We start from the raw sequence: 18272 nt of genomic DNA on the forward strand, positions 1-18272 counted from the left end.
AGATTTTGCCACCGAAGTGGCTAGTTTATTGTGCACCCCATATCCATCCTGTGGACGGTAGCGCGAGAGCATGTGGATACACAAAAGGCCTAGGAACTAGGCCCCAAAGGGTTAACAGGAATACATATGGATTTATATCTACATATCTATAGTTCACTTATCTGTTACAAGCAAATTTAGGAAATTTGCTTAGTATATCTGGTATCTTATTTTCATTAATAAGATATCTTGACATGTCACATAGGTTATTATACTGTCTGTCTCTGTATTCCTCAATAAGTGGACAATTAAGCACATAGTGTTCAAGACAGTGACCACATGCCTGATCACATAATTTACATTTAGTTTGATCATCATCTGTGTGTCTCCCAAACTGCCAGAAGTACTTGTAACCAAGCCTAAGCCTGAGGAAAAGTGCACTTTTTCAACTAAAAGGCTTAGCATCCTTGGTTATGTAGTGGAAGGAGGTTCAATATTCCCAGACCCTGAACGACTACGACCTCTACGGGAACTTCCAATGCCTCAAGACAAAAAGTCACTCCGAAGAACTCTTGGTCTCTTTGCTTATTACTCACAATGGATCTACAACTATTCAAGTAAAGTCCGCCCATTGAGTGCTACCACATTTCCTGTGACAAAGGAAGCAGAAGCCGCTTTCCATACTCTCAAACAGGACATTGAAAACTCAGTAGTTCAAGCCATTGATGAGTCCCTACCATTCGAAGTGGAAACGGATGCATCTGACATTGCCATTGCTGCAGTCTTATCTCAGGCAGGACGACCAGTAGCCTTCTTTTCGAGAACTTTTCAAGGATCAGAGAAATGTTATGCTGCTGTAGAAAAGGAAGCCCAGGCCATCATAGAAGCAGTTCGCCACTGGAGGCATTATTTAACTGGTAGACATTTCACCATAAGGACTGACCAACGGTCCGTGATGTATATGTTCGACAAGAGGCACAAAAGTAAGATAAAGAATGACAAGATATTACGCTGGAGGATGGAACTATCGTGTTATGACTTTGATATTCTGTACCGACCGGGTCAAGAGAACATCTCACCTGATGCATTCTCTAGGTCCCACTGTGGAGCAGCATGTCATGATTTGCAATCACTCTCAGCTCTCCACAAGGCTTTGTGTCACCCAGGAGTTACACGCCTGTACCATTTTGTCAAATCAAAGAACATGCCCTACTCAGTGGAAGATGTGCGACAAGTGATCAGAGCATGCAGAGTATGTGCAGAGTGCAAGCCAAACTTTCATCAGCCAGAGAAGACTCATCTCATAAAATCCACCCAGCCTTTCGAAAGATTGAATATAGATTTCAAAGGACCTCTACCAAGCACAAATCAGAATAGGTATTTCCTTAACATAGTAGATGAATATTCAAGGTTTCCCTTTGTATTCCCCTGTGCAAATATGGCTGCTTCAACTGTTATTAGTTGTCTTTCACAGTTGTTCTCTATTTTTGGTATGCCAGCTTATATCCATTCAGACAGGGGATCCTCGTTCATGAGTAACGAACTTCAGGAGTTTTTGGCTAGCAAAGGTATTGCCTGCAGCAGAACAACAAGCTACAACCCTCAAGGCAATGGTCAAGTGGAGCGGTTCAATGGTACTATATGGAAGGCAGTTACAATGACATTAAAGTCGCGCAATCTACCTGTTCAACACTGGCAAACTGTCCTACCTGATGCTCTTCACTCTATTAGATCACTGCTGTGCACAGCTACTAATGCAACCCCTCATGAAAGACTCCTCAACTATTCACGTCGTTCCTCTACGGGAGCCTCCGTGCCCACTTGGTTATGTCATCCTGGACCCGTTCTCCTGAAGAGTCACCGTAGGATGAACAAGACGGATCCTTTAGTGGAAGAGGTAGAGCTCCTGCAAGCTAATCCACATTACGCCCACATTCGCTACCAAAATGGTGAAGAGACTACAGTATCTACAAGACATTTAGCCCCAGTTGAAATCCCTACTAGTGTGGAATCTCAAGATACACCAATAGATGTGAAAGATGCTTCGTTTTCTCCTGGAAAGCCCCTTGAGACTACCCCTATGGAAATAGAGGATTCTGCTCCAGCAGTTAATCAAACCCCGCTGGAAAATATCGAACCTGGTGAAGAGGCTCAAGGGCTACGAAGGTCGGGACGTGTACGTCGCCCACCTAACAGTTTGGGAGATTACTGTCTCTGATATTTTAGAAGGGGGAGATTGTAGTGATACTGGTCCTGTGGGGAGCAGCAGCAGGATAATACTGCACCACCTCTAGGGGCCCTTAACAACAACAACAGTTTGGTGTGTGTCATGGGCACCAACACATGGTGTGTGATTCTCTCCTACTTTATCCATTTATCAGCGATGCAGATTACATGGTGAGTTTAAATATGTGGCCTGTAGTTATAACTTTTCTCTTGACATATGCAAGACATCACCATCCCTGTAGAAGCTATTATTAGATGTACTAGTCATTATATTTTGTTGTTGCAGAAGTACTATGAAGATTCTATGTTCAATAAAGCCTAGAGATAAGGCCTGTGTTTCTCTCACAACAGCCTATTATTACAAAATCTACTCCAACTACTTTTAACTCCTCCCTCCCTTTTAGTCCTGCCGTCTCACAGCCTACTATATCTGTTTTGCAATCCACATGCCATTCATCTTCAGCGGCCTTGTAACCACTGCCGTGAGAGCCTGACTTCACTCATCATTCACCCACGTGACTTTTGCTCTTCTTTTATTTTTACGTTACATCTTTTTCACAGTGGAATATTAAAGGGTACAGGGAAAATTGGGGTGAGCTCAGGGTGCTGAAAGCTATTTTGTCTTCTGTATGAAGTTGTCTCCAGGAAGTTAAACCCGGCCAGGTTATTGACCTCTAGCTGTGGCTAACATTCTCTCACCGTCTGTACAGTCTGTTCATCCTAAACCCGATATCTCCTACGATGATACCCCTCAAGGAAGGTTCCTTGATGTTGGTGAGGGGCTCTTGATTTAGGGAATTGGATCTGTGCTCCAGTTCCCCGAATTAAGCCTGAATGCCTTCCACATCCCCCCGCCCCAGGCGCTGTATAATCCTCCGGGTTTAGCGTTTCCCCCTTGATTATAATAATAATAATAATCCTACGATGATCAATCCTAATTAGTCATAAGTTTGCCTATGATACTCCAATATAGACACTATTGTGCCAAAACAAAAGCATTCACATCGCTAAACTCACAAACTATAATGTAGTCACTTAGCCTTAATACCATAATCTGTAATAATTTAAAGTTAAGAATTAATCTAAGTTTGCCCGAAATGCCTAGCCTTGCTAAGTGTCCTAGTGGCCCCCTCTGTAATTAGTATTTTAAAACATGTAAACCACACAATATCCAAAATCTGTAAACCCCACATTGTAAACCTTATAGAGAATAAACTTGATTGATTGATGAAAGTGCAGTTCTAATGCGCACTAACGTTTTGTATACATGATTGTTTATCCTATGTCCATTCCATTATACCTTGGCCTATGTTTATTTAGGTAAGTGGTACACAGACTTCTGTTTGTACCTTTCTTCTCACCCCATTTTCTTTAGACGCCCTACAATTCCTAGTTTCAGCCTTGCCTGAACCAGTACTTCTTTTAGATTTTAATTGCCCTCATTTTCTTTGGGGTATGTCCCACTGTGATAATGTTTCGGTCCGATTTGGACCAATAACTAGTCACAGGGTGGCCCGGTGGCCTGGTGGCTAAAGCTCCCGCTTCACACACGGAGGGCCCGGGTTCGATTCCCGGCGGGTGGAAACATTTCGACATGTTTCCTGACACCTGTTGTCCTGTTCACCTAGCAGCAAATAGGTACCTGGGTGTGGGTCGCATCCTGGGGGACAAGATTAAGGACCCCAATGGAAATAAGTTAGACAGTCCTCGATGACGCACTGACTTTCTTGGGTTATCCTGGGTGGCTAACCCTCCGGGGTTAAAAATCCGAACGAAATCTTATATCTTATCTTACACAAAGGGGAGTGAATGGAAGGGAGAAAATATACTAGAGGGGAATGGGAGGAGGGAGTAGTTTTATTGTACTAGTAGTAGTAGTGGTGCATAGAGGTGTCAAGAAAATGGTTGTAGTGTTCTTTTTTAACGAAACTATTTCTATTATTTGTTAATGGTTTAGCCTCAGTTGTACCTCGAGGAGTGCTGTCCTCTTTTTACGTGGATGATCTTACAATGTAATCGACTGTACATGTATATGTATGTACACGCATACATTTGTTCATGCATACATACACACACATACATACATGCATTTCAGCAAGCGCTGTATAACCCTTACGGATTTAGCGCTTCACCATTACTATAATAATTACAATAGCTTCTTCATCCTTGGATCAAATCTGTGTCTCCTATTCCCAAGGCACTGCATGATCCTTCTGGGTTTAGCACAAATGAAAAATTAAGCGTAGATAAACTATTTTACAGTTACCGTTTATGACACAGCATTTACCAGAAGATGTCATTTTTAAACCAACAATGACTTAAGTCTGGAAACATGTTAGTATAGCATAATGACATCAACGAAATAAAAGTCAGTTGACCAAATGAAATCACTGACCCAGAGATGGTTCAACTTCACCCTGTTTCCTGTTTGTATGTCTCATAACAATAAAAAGGCTTTCAAATGAGCTGATGTAGGTAACAGCTCTTGGTTTGCAAATAGAGTTAGGAACCTCAACCTAACCATGTAAGACCCTATGCAAAAAAAAAAAAAAAAATTACCGAAGTGTGCCCCCTTTATGTGTTCCCAATTTGTGATAATATTAACGACAGAAATCACATCAGCTTGTGAGCACATTACATTTGTACCTAGTTCAGCTATCAAAACTTTGGGGCCCAGTCCCAGGACCCATTATGTACCTCTGTAATCTTTTGACTACCGCCCACAGGATGGGTGTGGGGTGCATAATAAACATATTAAACTAACTGCCTCACCAAGAGAGCGTGGAAGAAGATGAGGGTGAACTGCACCATCTGGAGGGTAGTGAGGTACTTCTTCCACCAGAGATAAGGACGGACGCGGGGACCCAGGGCTGCCAGCAGGTAGTACAGGTACATCACAGTGTGTACGAAGGAGTTAAGGAAACCCATCAGCGTGATGTGACCACCTGGCAAAGAACGTAATGAACCATTATTACAACCAGGACAACTGGATTATTATTATTATAATCAAAAAGAAGCGCTAAGCCACAAGGACTATACAGCGCAGGACAACTGGAGCTATCCTTACCTTCCTTGAATCAAATCAAATTACAACCCATTCCTCAGCTTAATGTAATCGTACGATTAGGTATCCCCTGAAATCATATTTATATCAGTATTAATTAAAAAAAATCCTCTATTCTGTAAAGGAATTTTGAGGAATAGTTTAATTATTAAGGGAGTTCGGCCTATTCGGCTTATTAGGCACGGTATTATATATATATAAGTATTCAGTTATTGGAAACACACACCTGGTTGATAGCGGAGACCAAACCAGAGGCTGGTAGCCATGAGGGCGTGATGACAGACGTGGAGAACTGAAATATGTTCATACTTCTTGTGCATCACGAAGAACAACTGAAACAAGTCAAAAAGTCATGAGAGGACTTAAGTTGCTCGGCTGTAGTGTTCAGCATCACCTACTGAAAGATTTTATCTTCAGTGATTATTATTATAATTATTATTACAATCAAGCGCTAAAACCTTAAGGTTTATCTTCAGTGAAATTATTATATGTCATCTATGTTTCACCTGATGCTTCTCAAAATTAAAATATAAGTGGCAGTATTGAGTTCCAGCTTCTGGGTCTCTTGAGAATATTGAGTGACAGCTCCCGAATCTTGCAAAGACTATTAAACTAATCTTAAAAAATGCTTTTTCTTATTGGTTTCGAACTTTTGGTTTAAAAATGGCTTCCAGTTTTCCGTCCTCACCATCAGCTGATTGATCTTAAAGTTTTGGTAGTGACTGACAAGACATTTTGGAATTTATCATAATGCTTCATCCGATTGATCTCAAGTTTTTTTTTTGTGTGGTGAATGATAGGGTTTATTTCCAGCTTCTGGGCCTCTTGAAGGTATTGATCTTCGGTTCTTGGTTCTCTTACGAATAGTGAAATTAACTGTTTTCTGAGGGAGTTGATCTGAAGTTTCTCTCTTACCGAGAGATTTGAAGTACAGCTACTTTATTCTTACAAGTTTCGGTATGCTAATACCGACAAATTGCGGAATGAGACATTATGCACAATCAAAACACTGAAAATTGTCTCCACTAGTGACGAAACCGAAGATGTTTCGCCACCGGTGGCGAGACATCTTCGGTTTGTTGATTGTGAATACGTGTTTTATTCCCATAGCTACTGGACTTGTCACATGTGCTGAGGTAGAGGGGGCTGGGGTTATCAGATACGGTATACCTCTCTCAGACCACTCAGCGACTGAAACATGCAGTTATGTAGCTGGTCCGAGTTAGAGGCCCCTGTAATAAGATTTATTTTTAAATACCGCTCTAATCAGATTAATATTCACAATATGAACACAATCCTATGGTTGGTTTGTAGATCGCGAGCCACACCAATCACCAAGCATTGCAATCAGTGGACATTCAGTGAAAGACTGAAGAGCATGCAGTGAGAAAGTTGATGTGGCATGTTTACTCAACTTTGCAGAGCTGTGAGTGAATGAAGCAAGTTCTTTAATATATAAAATCATTCGATTTTTAGTCACAAGATTTCAGGCACGTCTTGCTACTTGTACTTACACTTAGGTCACACTACACATGCATGTACAAGCATATATATACACGCCCCTCTGAGTTTTCTTCCCTTTTCCTACTCGCTCTTGTTTATTTCCTCTTATCTCCATGGGGAAGTGGAAAAGAATCCTTCCTCCGTAAGTCATCGTGTCGTAAGAGGCGACTAAAATGCCAGGAGCAAGGGGCTAGTAACCCCTTTTGCTGTATACATTACTAAATTTAAAAAATGAAACTTTAATTTTTTTTCTTTTTAGGTCACCCTGCCTCGGTGGGATGCTCCTGGCTCGTTAAATATATATCAAAACTAAGCGCTACAACCACAAGAGTCATATAGTATGTAATAATATGTGGAAGATGAAAGCCTGACATCCAGCTGGCAATGAACTGGGTTATGCAGCCTGTCAGTAATTTGAGCCCAATGACGTGTTCATTCTCTGTTAAATAGGAAGAATTCGCATATAAACAGTATCCAAAGATTTTTTATATTTATCCTTTAATGGTCTGCAACTAGCTGAAAGCAAGGCAGCATGGTGCCTCCACAGTCTGTGGTAAGGAAGTCTTGTATCACCCCATCGTTATTTTCAACGAACATTTAGTGGAGTACATTATTTCTGAACTGAATCCTTGTCCTGCATGTTTCTTTGCTTCTTCCATTACCCAGACACACTCAGCAGCAAGCCGAGTGTTTCAGGAAGTTCAGTCACACACTTGAATCCCTTGAGGAGGAAATAGAAGAAAGGAGAAGCCTAGTCGCAACCTGTCCGCACCATGGTGACACGGTATTAACCCATCGTTATTTTCAACGAACATTTAGTGGAGTACATTATTTCTGAACTGAATCCTTGTCCTGCATGTTTCTTTGCTTCTTCCATTACCCAGACACACTCAGCAGCAAGCCGAGTGTTTCAGGAAGTTCAGTCACACACTTGAATCCCTTGAGGAGGAAATAGAAGAAAGGAGAAGCCTAGTCGCAACCTGTCCGCACCATGGTGACACGGTATTAAGGATTCATGTGAGCCTGACTACCCGGGCGCCCTTATTTTGTTTTTCTTCCTTGCTTTTCTGTATCTTTCTTGAAATTCATTATCGTTTTCGACGCTTTAGATTGTTCCTCAGAGGGATCCATTATCTTTTCAATATCGAAAAAGAGATCGAATCGTGGTAGGAGCAATATACAAATAACCCGCACTTAGGTACCTGGAGTTTACCTGGAGAGAGTTCCGGGGGTCAACGCCCCCGGGGCCCGGTCTGTGGCCAGGCTGTTACTGCTGGCTGCACGCAATCCAGTGTACGAACCACAGCCCGGTACCGACTTCAGGTGAAAGTCCAGTGCCTGCTTGAAGACAGTCAGGGGTCTATTGGTAATCCCCCTTATGTATGCTGGGAGGCAATTGAACAGTCCTAAAACTAATAACGACGTTTTGGTATGACTTGGCCCATTAACGTTTCGGATCAAAAAGATCAGAGAAAGTATAGGTAAGACCCTTATGGGGTGATCGGGGAAATGGGGATAGGGGAAGAATAAGCTGGCGAGAGGAAAGGCTGTGAGTGAGAGGGATAGTACTAGGGCTTAACCCAGTTGCTAGGTCGAAAGTGGATCAGGAGGCCAGGAGACTGAACTTTGCGAGGATGACTGACAAGGTGTGTGGGCAGGCCAGCGCCAACACGCAGCTGTGTAAGGACTTAGGGGAGAAAAAAGGAGAGTTTATCAAGGTCATTTTGTTTTTTCTAACCCCACACTGGATGTTCTGGTTCTTTCGATTCAAGTCGTACCGCAATGTCGTCTTAGGTTTCATTCTCCCAAGTGAGAGTTATTTGTGTATTTGTCCTTCCAGGAAAGGCATAAAACACAAAGTTTCCCCAAAATATTATTGTCCATCAGGTTGCAAGATACTCAGAGTCGCACCACCTGTCACCATTCTCTCAGGTAAACCATACCCCCGGCCGGGATTGAACCCGCGGGTTCAATCCCGGCCGGGGGTATGGTTTATTTGCAATCGTGTCATTACGATTTCTTAAGTCATTCTCTCAGGTCACACACACACACACACGAATCACAATACCTGGTAACACGCTCAATCACAGGTTGCACTATGCAAGGTAAGAGACCCACCAATACTAGGAGTAACAGTAGTATGGGAACAAGGACATACAGGGTGGCAGGATTACTACAAAGAAACACTACATCTTACTACCCATGACATTCGTGCGGGCAGCTTGGGGGGGGGATACTGTAATACTGCAGGCACCACTGCGTTTGAGGGGGTTGGGGTTCCAGCTCCTGGGCCTTTAGTAATGTGACTATACCAATTAGCATTTCATATACAGATGGGTAATTTCCCCTTCTCCCGGCACAAATTACTTATAAAACGTAAATAGTCACGATAACAATCAGAAAACATCGTTTCATGATGATGTAAATGTTAAACGTTAAGAACAGGTAATATAAGATAAGATTTCGTTCGGATTTTTAACCCCGGAGGGTTAGCCACCCAGGATAACCCAAGAAAGTCAGTGCGTCATCGAGGACTGTCTAACTTATTTCCATTGGGGTCCTTAATCTTGTCCCCCAGGATGCGACCCACACCAGTCGACTAACACCCAGGTACCTATTTGCTGCTAGGTGAACAGGACAACAGGTGTAAGGAAACGTGTCGAAATGTTTCCACCCGCCGGGAATCGAACCCGGGCCCTCCGTGTGTGAAGCGGGAGCTTTAGCCACCAGCCAGCCAGAGGCCTCAAGTTATCTCGATTCTCCAGACAAAAATGAAGTGAAAAGGAAAAGATAAAAAAGAGAAAAAGAATGAAAAGATAAAAAAGATAAAAAGAGAAAGGAAAATGAAAACAAAAAGAAAAGAAATAAGACAAAGCAGAAGCTCAGACAACCATTACAGGTATCCCCTGAAGGGGAATAACTAATGCAAATTTTAATGCTTATGTTACCCTATGACTCTGCATGAAAATCCTGAATAGGTATCCTCAAGGACATACCTACAGATGGATACTCCTCCTGTTTGTTTCCGAACAGTAACCTAAGGTCTCCAGGGGATACCTACAGAGACTATCCTACTTAAATGCTACTTTTGTGGCTCAGTTTCCGAGAAATAACTGGAGACTTCTTAGGATCGACCTCAAACTTTTAACACTGCATGTTCAACTGCCTTCCAGCATACATAAGAGGGATTACCAATAGACCCCTGGCTGTCTTCAAGAAGGCGCTGGACAGGCACTAAGTCAATACCAGACCAGCCGGGCTGTGGTTCGTACGTTGGTTTACGTGCCGCCAGCAGTAACAGCCTGGTTGATCAGGCCGTGATCCAATGTGAGGCCTGGTCACAGACCGGGCCGCGGAGCGATGTTCCCCGAAACCCTCTCCAGGTATACTCCAGGTATGTACTTTTCATATATTGATCCCTTAAGTGCCCTTCTCTTTTGATTTACCTACAAATACCTCTCTTTTTGACCTATGAAATTGTTTAATTTATTGTTTATCCTTTTAGGATTCCTTTTCATTTAATCTTTTTCACTTATCTTATTCTCTGTATTTTAGTTAAAAGTTTATGATTAGTACTGGCCATTTTGCCAAAGAATTTCCATAATCAGTGTTTTGGTGGTATACTCGTTCTTCTGGTGTGGGTTTAAGAATTAGCAGGTCTTAACTAAATTTACTGAACCTGTTCTCAAAACTAAAAAAAAAAAAAAAATGATAACCGTGCCCTTGTCATAGAGCTGCCCCCGCCATGGGGCTATAAACGGCATAGCAACCGTACAAACTCCGACATTCCTTTGGGAGCCACTGCCGGGCCACCCCAAGAAGACCCGGGCCAGAACCCGTCTTGGCGAACCTTCCTGAACTTGAACCTTGTATTGTCTGTAATAACTTGACAATGCTCTTGGAGAGCGAAACGTTGTCGTAATAAAATGTCACATTAGTTGTGTATGCGTTCTTTTACTTATATTAATGTTAAGAATACACTTTTATGGTAGCAATTTTTGGGGGGTTAAAAGCATTAAGTAACCACATGACTAGCGTTTCGTAAATTATACAGGATAATTTAATATATTACCTTAGTAACTGCGCCACAAGGTCTGCACAACAGACCTTGGGGTAAGAGTTCATATTATATTGTGAATACAACACTGCGAGTGGTCTGCAGAGCAGGATAACAAAGCCTTCCTTATTACACATCATTTTTTTTTAGCAAGGTGAAGTGCTACACCAGTGGTGGTTAATACTGCGTCTGGGGAATGAGAGGAAAACAGGTTTTATTCAAGGAAAGGTCGGGTAGTTCCAAATTTCGGAACTCGAGCCATTCACCAGCATCAAGGAGAGACCTTATTTTACAAATTTAGTGAAGCTGACTACTACTCCCGTTGGTCTGTTTCCGAGCAATAACTTATTCTCCAGGGTAAACCTACTATACGGCTTGTAGCCATTTATATCATACAAAATAAAACTCAATAACACTAATGTTTCCTCACACCAACAACTGATTATAGTCCACTCACCGTATCGATGAAGTCGATGAACTTGGAGATGTAGTACCAGTAAGCAATGTTTAACATCTGTTGAGAGATGGTAGTAATGAGTGATGATACACTACAGGGTGAGAGATGGTAGTAATGAGTGATGATACACTACAGGGTGAGAGATGGTAGTAATGAGTGATGATACACTACAGGGTGAGAGATAGTAGTAATGAGTGATGATACACTACAGGGTGAGAGATAGTAGTAATGAGTGATGATACACTACAGGGTGAGAGATGGTAGTAATGAGTGATGATACACTACAGGGTGAGAGATAGTAGTAATGAGTGATGATACACTACAGGGTGAGAGATGGTAGTAGTGAGTGATGATTCACATGGTGAGAGAATGTAGTCATGAGTGATGATACACCACATGGTGAGAAATAGTAATGAGTGATGATACACATGGTGAGAGACTGTAGTCATGAGTGATGATTCACATGCTGAAAGAGTAATTTACAATTATAATCATAGGGGAGCGCTAAACCCATAGGTAAGAGATTGTAAACACTGAAAGCATACCAAAGAAATTACTGTAAGAAACTATCTTTAAATTTAACTCGTCTGTTTCTCCTACCAAAACTGCGTTGCATATTTTGCCAGTTCACCAACAGCTGAAGCTTCAGGCGAATACATCTGCAGTGTCTTAGAATAAGTACAGATCCACTAAGGATAAGGAAAGTTTTCATGGGTTGGCCATGGAAGACTCACTTTACATATATTATTAAAATGCTTTTGCGTAGAAGAAAGAAAATCTTTTATCAGTCAAAAATAATATTAAAATTGTCTAAGTTTTATTTGGTGTCTTTAGTTGTCATGAATAATTTTTTTATGGTTAGGGAACCTCAAGTCATCAGGGTCAGGGCCTCTATAGATCTGAGGACCTGATCATCTTCAGTCAAAAGAAGGGCAGGATAGGTCCAAAGCCGTTCACCGGCATCAAGGCCCTTGGAGGATCTGGATAAATATATTGGTAAAAAGGGCTGGATTTGATTAGTACTCGAGGTACTGAAGAAAATTCTTGAATAGCTTGGGGAAAAGGTTGGACAAATAGGTGGGTATGAATGGATGGTTTTGAGAAGGTCGTGCCATATATGGGCTAGTAGGCCTATTGTAATGTTCCATCATTCTTATATAGTCTTAGGACGAATCAGAGAGTAAGGGAGACTCACCCTAATGGCTTGTGGGTTGTCAGAGAAGTCGCAGGTCTGACACACCAACTTGTAGCTGCCGAACCATCCGCTCATCCCGCCCTGTGAAGAGCACCCAGATAAAAAAATGCGAAAGTTACGAGCGTGTTGCCTGACTCAGACAACATTACTTAAACCAAAGACAGTGATTTATTGACTAGTTATACTGACATTGTTACATTTAGCAAAGTATTGTTAAGGATAATAATAGGTAAATGTGAGTTTAGCGCATTTCTGCAATCATAAGAAGGAAGAAGAAAGAAGAAGGCTGTATTAAATATTAGCTAAACTTAGATACTTAAGGAAAACTTGGACGAGTCAATCTGAATAACAGCCTCAGGCTCCAATTAAAACTAAGAGGGAAAAAAATATCTCCATCATAAGAGTACAGGAATAGCAAAGATGCTACCTCGATTATTATTAAAATCACAGAGAAAGATTAAGCTCGTAAGACATGCAGCGCCTGAGTAATGAAACGTAAACGGGTTTGATACAAGATAGGAATGAGAAATTTCTTGGTTCAAGAACTCTTCTCCAGAGTCAAGGTGAGGAAGGATCATTAGTCTCAAAACCCTTCATGAGAAGATCCATGAGGATGGTGAAGAGATCTTCATCCAATTAATTTGAGCTATTCTCCTCTTCAGGTCAGACCAGATTACTACACCAGGCGCTTTATGGCCCCACTGGAAATAACTCTTCCATCTACTGAAGAGGACCCTAAAAAGGGGGTCGAAATATACGAATCAATTAATCTCCCGAGTCTCTGTCTCCATGTGGGTTATTATAGAGTATTATAATAAAGAGTTACAATAAGTCATCCTTATGGTTCATGTTTTTTTTTTTTTGGGGGGGGGGCGAATATGTATAACTTACCTCATAGAAAATCCACGCAGAAAACACGACTTGGAAGGCATTGTAGGAAATCATTATGGGTTTGAGTCCCTTGACAGGTTGTCTGTTGCTCATGTAGAGTGGTCCCCACCACGTTACAATGGCGATGTAGATGAGGGAGACGACGAGGCCGGGAAGGGAAGACTTCATGAGGAGCCAGGAGTCCTGTCGAGAGTCAGGAGGCAGCTGGCTGGCCACCGTCAGGTCTCCGTACACGTAACTGAAGATAGTGATCCATGCTGCCCATTTTCCCTTGGACTTCAGCTCTTTCAGAGAAACTATTAAAAAAAGAGCGAAGAGCATTAGATTTTAGACACTGATATACGTTTTCTAAACTGCTTAAGTAACACAGCCTTAATTAAGGCTATTAGACTAGTTTATATTTTGACTCAAGAAATCGTAATGACACGATTGTAAACAAACCATACCCCCGGCCAGGATTGAACCCGCGGTCATAGAGTCTCAAAACTCCAGCCCGTCGCGTTAGCCACTAGACCAGCTAGCCACAATAAGATTAATCCAACTAGGTATATTTCTACACCATAGGAAGGTTAGCACAGGCACCTCTGTGACCACAAATGGTGTAGAAATATACCTAGGGTTTATATTTTATTAATATAATCAAGGAGGAAGCGCTAAACCCGGAGGATTATACAGCGCCTAGGGGGGGGGGGATGTGGAAGGCATTCAGGCTTAATTCGGGGAACTGGAGCACGGATCCAATTCCCTAAATCAAGAGCCCCTCACCAACATCAAAGAACCTTCCTTGAGGGGAGACTAATTTATACTTCCTGATGTGAAGCCAAAGTGGCCAGGCTATGCTAAAACTACATTATATAGTAATGTTTGGTTTCTATTTTACAGAATGGGCATAAATGCGGTTTTTTTTTTTTTTACAAAAATCAAATTTACAGGCTAAGAACTATTATCTTATCCGAGCTTATTTCAAAGCCCAGCTGTGTCTAAGGTATACTACCACCCCCAGGATGCGACCAACAACAGTCGACTAATACCCAAGTACCTACTTAATGTTAGGTGAAGAGGGACAGCAGGTGTAAGGAAGCATACCCAACGTTTCCATCTATGCCTGGGATCGAACCACTGACACTCAGTGTGTGAGGTGAGTGCGCTGCCAACCGAGCCACACACAAAAATAGGAGAAAACCCTATATCAATAATATTTCCTTCTAAGCTGCTAAAAGAACCATGAGTTTTATGACTCACTTGCCACGGGTTCGAGACCCACCCGCTCGATATGTCTCCAAAGGCTTCATCAATCCAGTAAAGATAGACCACTAAAAGCAGTAATATAGAACAAAATCAGTTGATGTGGGAGTTGATGGCACTGATGTCCCTTAATGACAATGTCATGATGATTCAACATTAATGTACCAATATGTTGTAAAGGTTGAAACCGAGTTTTTGCAGATGTATTTTAAGAAATAACAGTAGATTCCAGATGATTATTAAATGAATAAAAGACTGATTTTCAGAACTGACAATACTTCGACTCTGCGCATTTTATAGCAATGGTATACAATACCGATTAGATAACAAACTAGACATGTGCAACATCTGAGTATCTTGTAGAAGTTTGGCCATCCAGTGTCTGAGGGACTGACTACCTCATCTTCCACTGTCTGCTGCATATACTTCTAATGTTCATATTATGCCCGTGGATTGTACTGATAAAACCACTGGATGGCGAAAAGTCTGCAAGTAAAAATACCCAGATGTGGCACATGTATCTAATTCATCAGCTTGTTAAATAGTATGTTAATTCCGTGAAGGACCTTGAGAAGGATGTATCCATCATGATAACCACTGTTGACAGGAAGAGTCATCTTGAGCGTCTAAGATTACAACACTAATTCCTCTCAACTATCAGAGTACCTAAAAGCTTCTAAGCATCAACCAATGGGTTACACTCGTCAAAAAATTTCTTTCTAAAATGAGTCTAATTCTCAAATGTACAGAACATGGCGAGAATACTCCTTCACCTCATTCCAAGCAATTTTAGACCAGCGTGCAGGTATGGGCTCCCAAAGACCCATCAATGCTGTATAGCCCTTGTGGCTTAGCGCTTCTTTTTGATAATAATAATAATAATAATAATAATAATAATAATAATAATAATAATAATAATAATAATAATAATAATAATAATAATAATAAAAATTAAACTCAAGTTCCATTAATGCTGGAGATAAATACCTACACGATTGAAAAAATACTCAAATTCAGTATATATGGTCTTCTATTGACTACATTTCGCCCACACAGTGGGATTTGCCAAGTCAAAAACAGAGCTACCTGAGCAGAGAGTATATGAGCATATGTAACAGGCATAGTGGCGTGGAGAGTCAGGTGGAGAATGTTGAGAAGGTTGGATTGGAGACAGACCTGCACGGGATGAATAGGTGGGTTTGTTGCTATGTAGGATAACGATGAAGGAGTTTCCTGGCGAGGTGTTCAGCTATGTTGTAAAAGTTACTGTCCTGTTTGAAATTATACAGGCGAGTCATGATTTCAAGATCCTGCAACACCGAGTGTCCTCTTTCGGCGAAACGTAGTCAATAAAGGCTCGCATTATACTGTATTCGTATATTTTTCCAAAGTTTATTACTTTTGGCATTAATAGAGCTCAGCACATACTCAGCAAAGTTTTTTGCAAAGTACATCACACCTTATGAGGAGTCTCAGTAATGCGCACTTTAAAAACTGAGTCAAAGGGTAAACTGCGTCAAGGATATCGACATGAAAAAAAATGGGAAGTCTGAATGTAGCTTCACTTTTCATCAAGGCGTCTACTGTCCTGGCCATCAACTCCTGCGTATTATTATAATCAGGTGGGAATGCTAAACCCGTAGGATTATACAGCGCATGTGGGGGATGGAAGGTATTCAGGCTCAATTCAGGGAACCGGAGCACAGATACAATTCCCTAGATAAAGAGCCCCTCACCAGCATCAATGAACCTCCCTTGAGGGGGGAAACTCCTGCATAGAAAGTTTAGTGACAATGCCAATCAATCCATTCCAGCTAAAGACTGTCAATCTCACTCATTATTTCTTTTGTGTTGAGTAATTCCCTATAACATGTTCTGGAATGGCTATGGCGTCGCGTTTCAGTGTAGTTTGGGGTAATTTGTGCATAGAACCAGGGCCGGATTAATAGTCTCCGGGCCCTAGGCTATTCAGATTGGCGGGGCCCCTTTGAGTTACGGGTAAGCGAAGCGACCCCTTCCAGCTTGGGGGTGGGGGGGGGGGGGTCGGTGTGAGCCTGTTTAAGGTCTAATTAAATACATTCTGGCTATTTAGATTAAATTTAATAGGGAAAGTACATCAAGACAACCAAAACCATTTACCAACAGCCATTATAACTATCTTGTTAAATCATGCATTTTAAAGAGAATAAACTCAAGACAGCATAGTATTACTAGATTAGGCTATTAAAGAAGTGACATCATGTACCTATTATATTCAGCATAACCACTACAGCACTATTATTCCCTTTATAAATCACTGACCATTATTATTATCATTGCATCATGCATAAGACTATCAAATCATATAAACTCAAGAAAGTAAAGAATTGTTTATCTTCACAGGCACTTCTTAAATAAACTTTTTTCTGGATTTCATATTGGCAAAATCATCAATTATATTCTGAAAATCAATATTTCTTGTTAGATCAGACTCAAAGGTCAACAAGGCTAGGTTACACAATTTGTCTTGGCTCATTGTTGGACGGAGCTGGTTTTTCACTCTTTTCAAAACAGAAAATGAACGTTCTCCTTCACAGTTAGTAGCTGGAAGTGTTAGGTAAAGGCGATACACTGTCAACATTAGGGAAGGTTTCTGAGATACCTGCATTTCTTAAATGTTTCAAAGCAGCTGAGGGCGCACATTTTTCAGGTGGAGCTTTAATCTGATTCATATACCCAGAAAAATGAACTATTTCTTCAACAAATGTGTCCTGAACATCTGCTGAAAGGTGTTGTTGCAACTTTAATGCAGCTTCTCTCAATTCTGCATCTGGCATAGTAGTAATTTTGAACAGAAATCCAAACTTGTCACTGAGATTCTGGTAGATTTCTTTTCTTTTCACCAATTCTGTAATCAGTGAATCCAGAATGACGAAGTATGTAGCTGTCTTACATTTCTGCCTTGGTAGCAACACAATTTCATTGTCTGGCTCTTCAAAACTGCGTTTCCTCTTCCTTGACCGCTGATGATCAGCCCGGTAACTGTAGTCTTTCACCAGCAGTTTAGCTTTCTCTTCAAACATTTCAAAAGCTTCATCATTGCGAAGTGAGCTTACAAATTCCATTAAGCCTGCATAGAGGTTAGCACAAGTAGCCATTTCAATTTCAATTTTCTGAAGTGTCTTGTTCGTGGCATTTAACCGTTCCAGTATACAGTCCCAAAGCACACAGAGTAAGGCCAATTCAAAATCTTCCAATTTTGATGCTAAGCTGGCTGCTTCGCTTCTTGTAGTTGCTGTCTGGTCTTCATCCTCTGCTTTTGGATCAAAGCAGAACGTATTTCAGCAAAGCTGTCTTTCAAAGCATGTGTTGCATCATGCTGCGCTGACCACCTTGTTGTTGATAATGATTTGATGACATCTCCATGAATGGTTGACTTGAGTATACTCCACCGATGCGTTGAAGCAGAGAAAAAATTAAAGAGTGCTTGTAAAAGTCCAAAAAATGAAACTGCAGCGACACAACACTCCGCAGCACATGACCCAACAAGATTAAGAGAATGTGCTGAGCAGGGCACATATTCAGCAAGTGGGTTGATTTGCTTGATACGGGCTTGCAATCCATTATATTTACCCGACATATTACTTGCTTTGTCGTAGCTCTGGCCACGGCAATC

At 41.3% G+C, this 18272-nt stretch overlaps 1 protein-coding gene across 6 annotated transcripts in view; it reads right to left on the reverse strand.

The window, feature by feature from the left end:
* LOC128705543 (very long chain fatty acid elongase 7-like) overlaps positions 1 to 18272 on the reverse strand; it is a 149646-nt gene that overhangs the window by 13565 nt on the left and 117809 nt on the right. For all 6 annotated transcript variants that reach the window (XM_070098873.1, XM_070098876.1, XM_070098872.1 and 3 more), the window contains 5 exons: positions 13373 to 13668; positions 12482 to 12562; positions 11287 to 11343; positions 5496 to 5601; positions 4978 to 5150 (listed from right to left, as the gene is read on the reverse strand). In XM_070098873.1, coding sequence (XP_069954974.1) covers positions 4978 to 5150; positions 5496 to 5601; positions 11287 to 11343; positions 12482 to 12562; positions 13373 to 13668 — 713 coding nt within the window. The remainder of the gene's footprint in view (positions 1 to 4977; positions 5151 to 5495; positions 5602 to 11286; positions 11344 to 12481; positions 12563 to 13372; positions 13669 to 18272) is intronic.

Source organism: Cherax quadricarinatus, chromosome 65 (genome assembly GCF_038502225.1).
Source record: "Cherax quadricarinatus isolate ZL_2023a chromosome 65, ASM3850222v1, whole genome shotgun sequence".
NCBI classification, from domain to species: Eukaryota; Metazoa; Arthropoda; class Malacostraca; order Decapoda; family Parastacidae; genus Cherax; species Cherax quadricarinatus.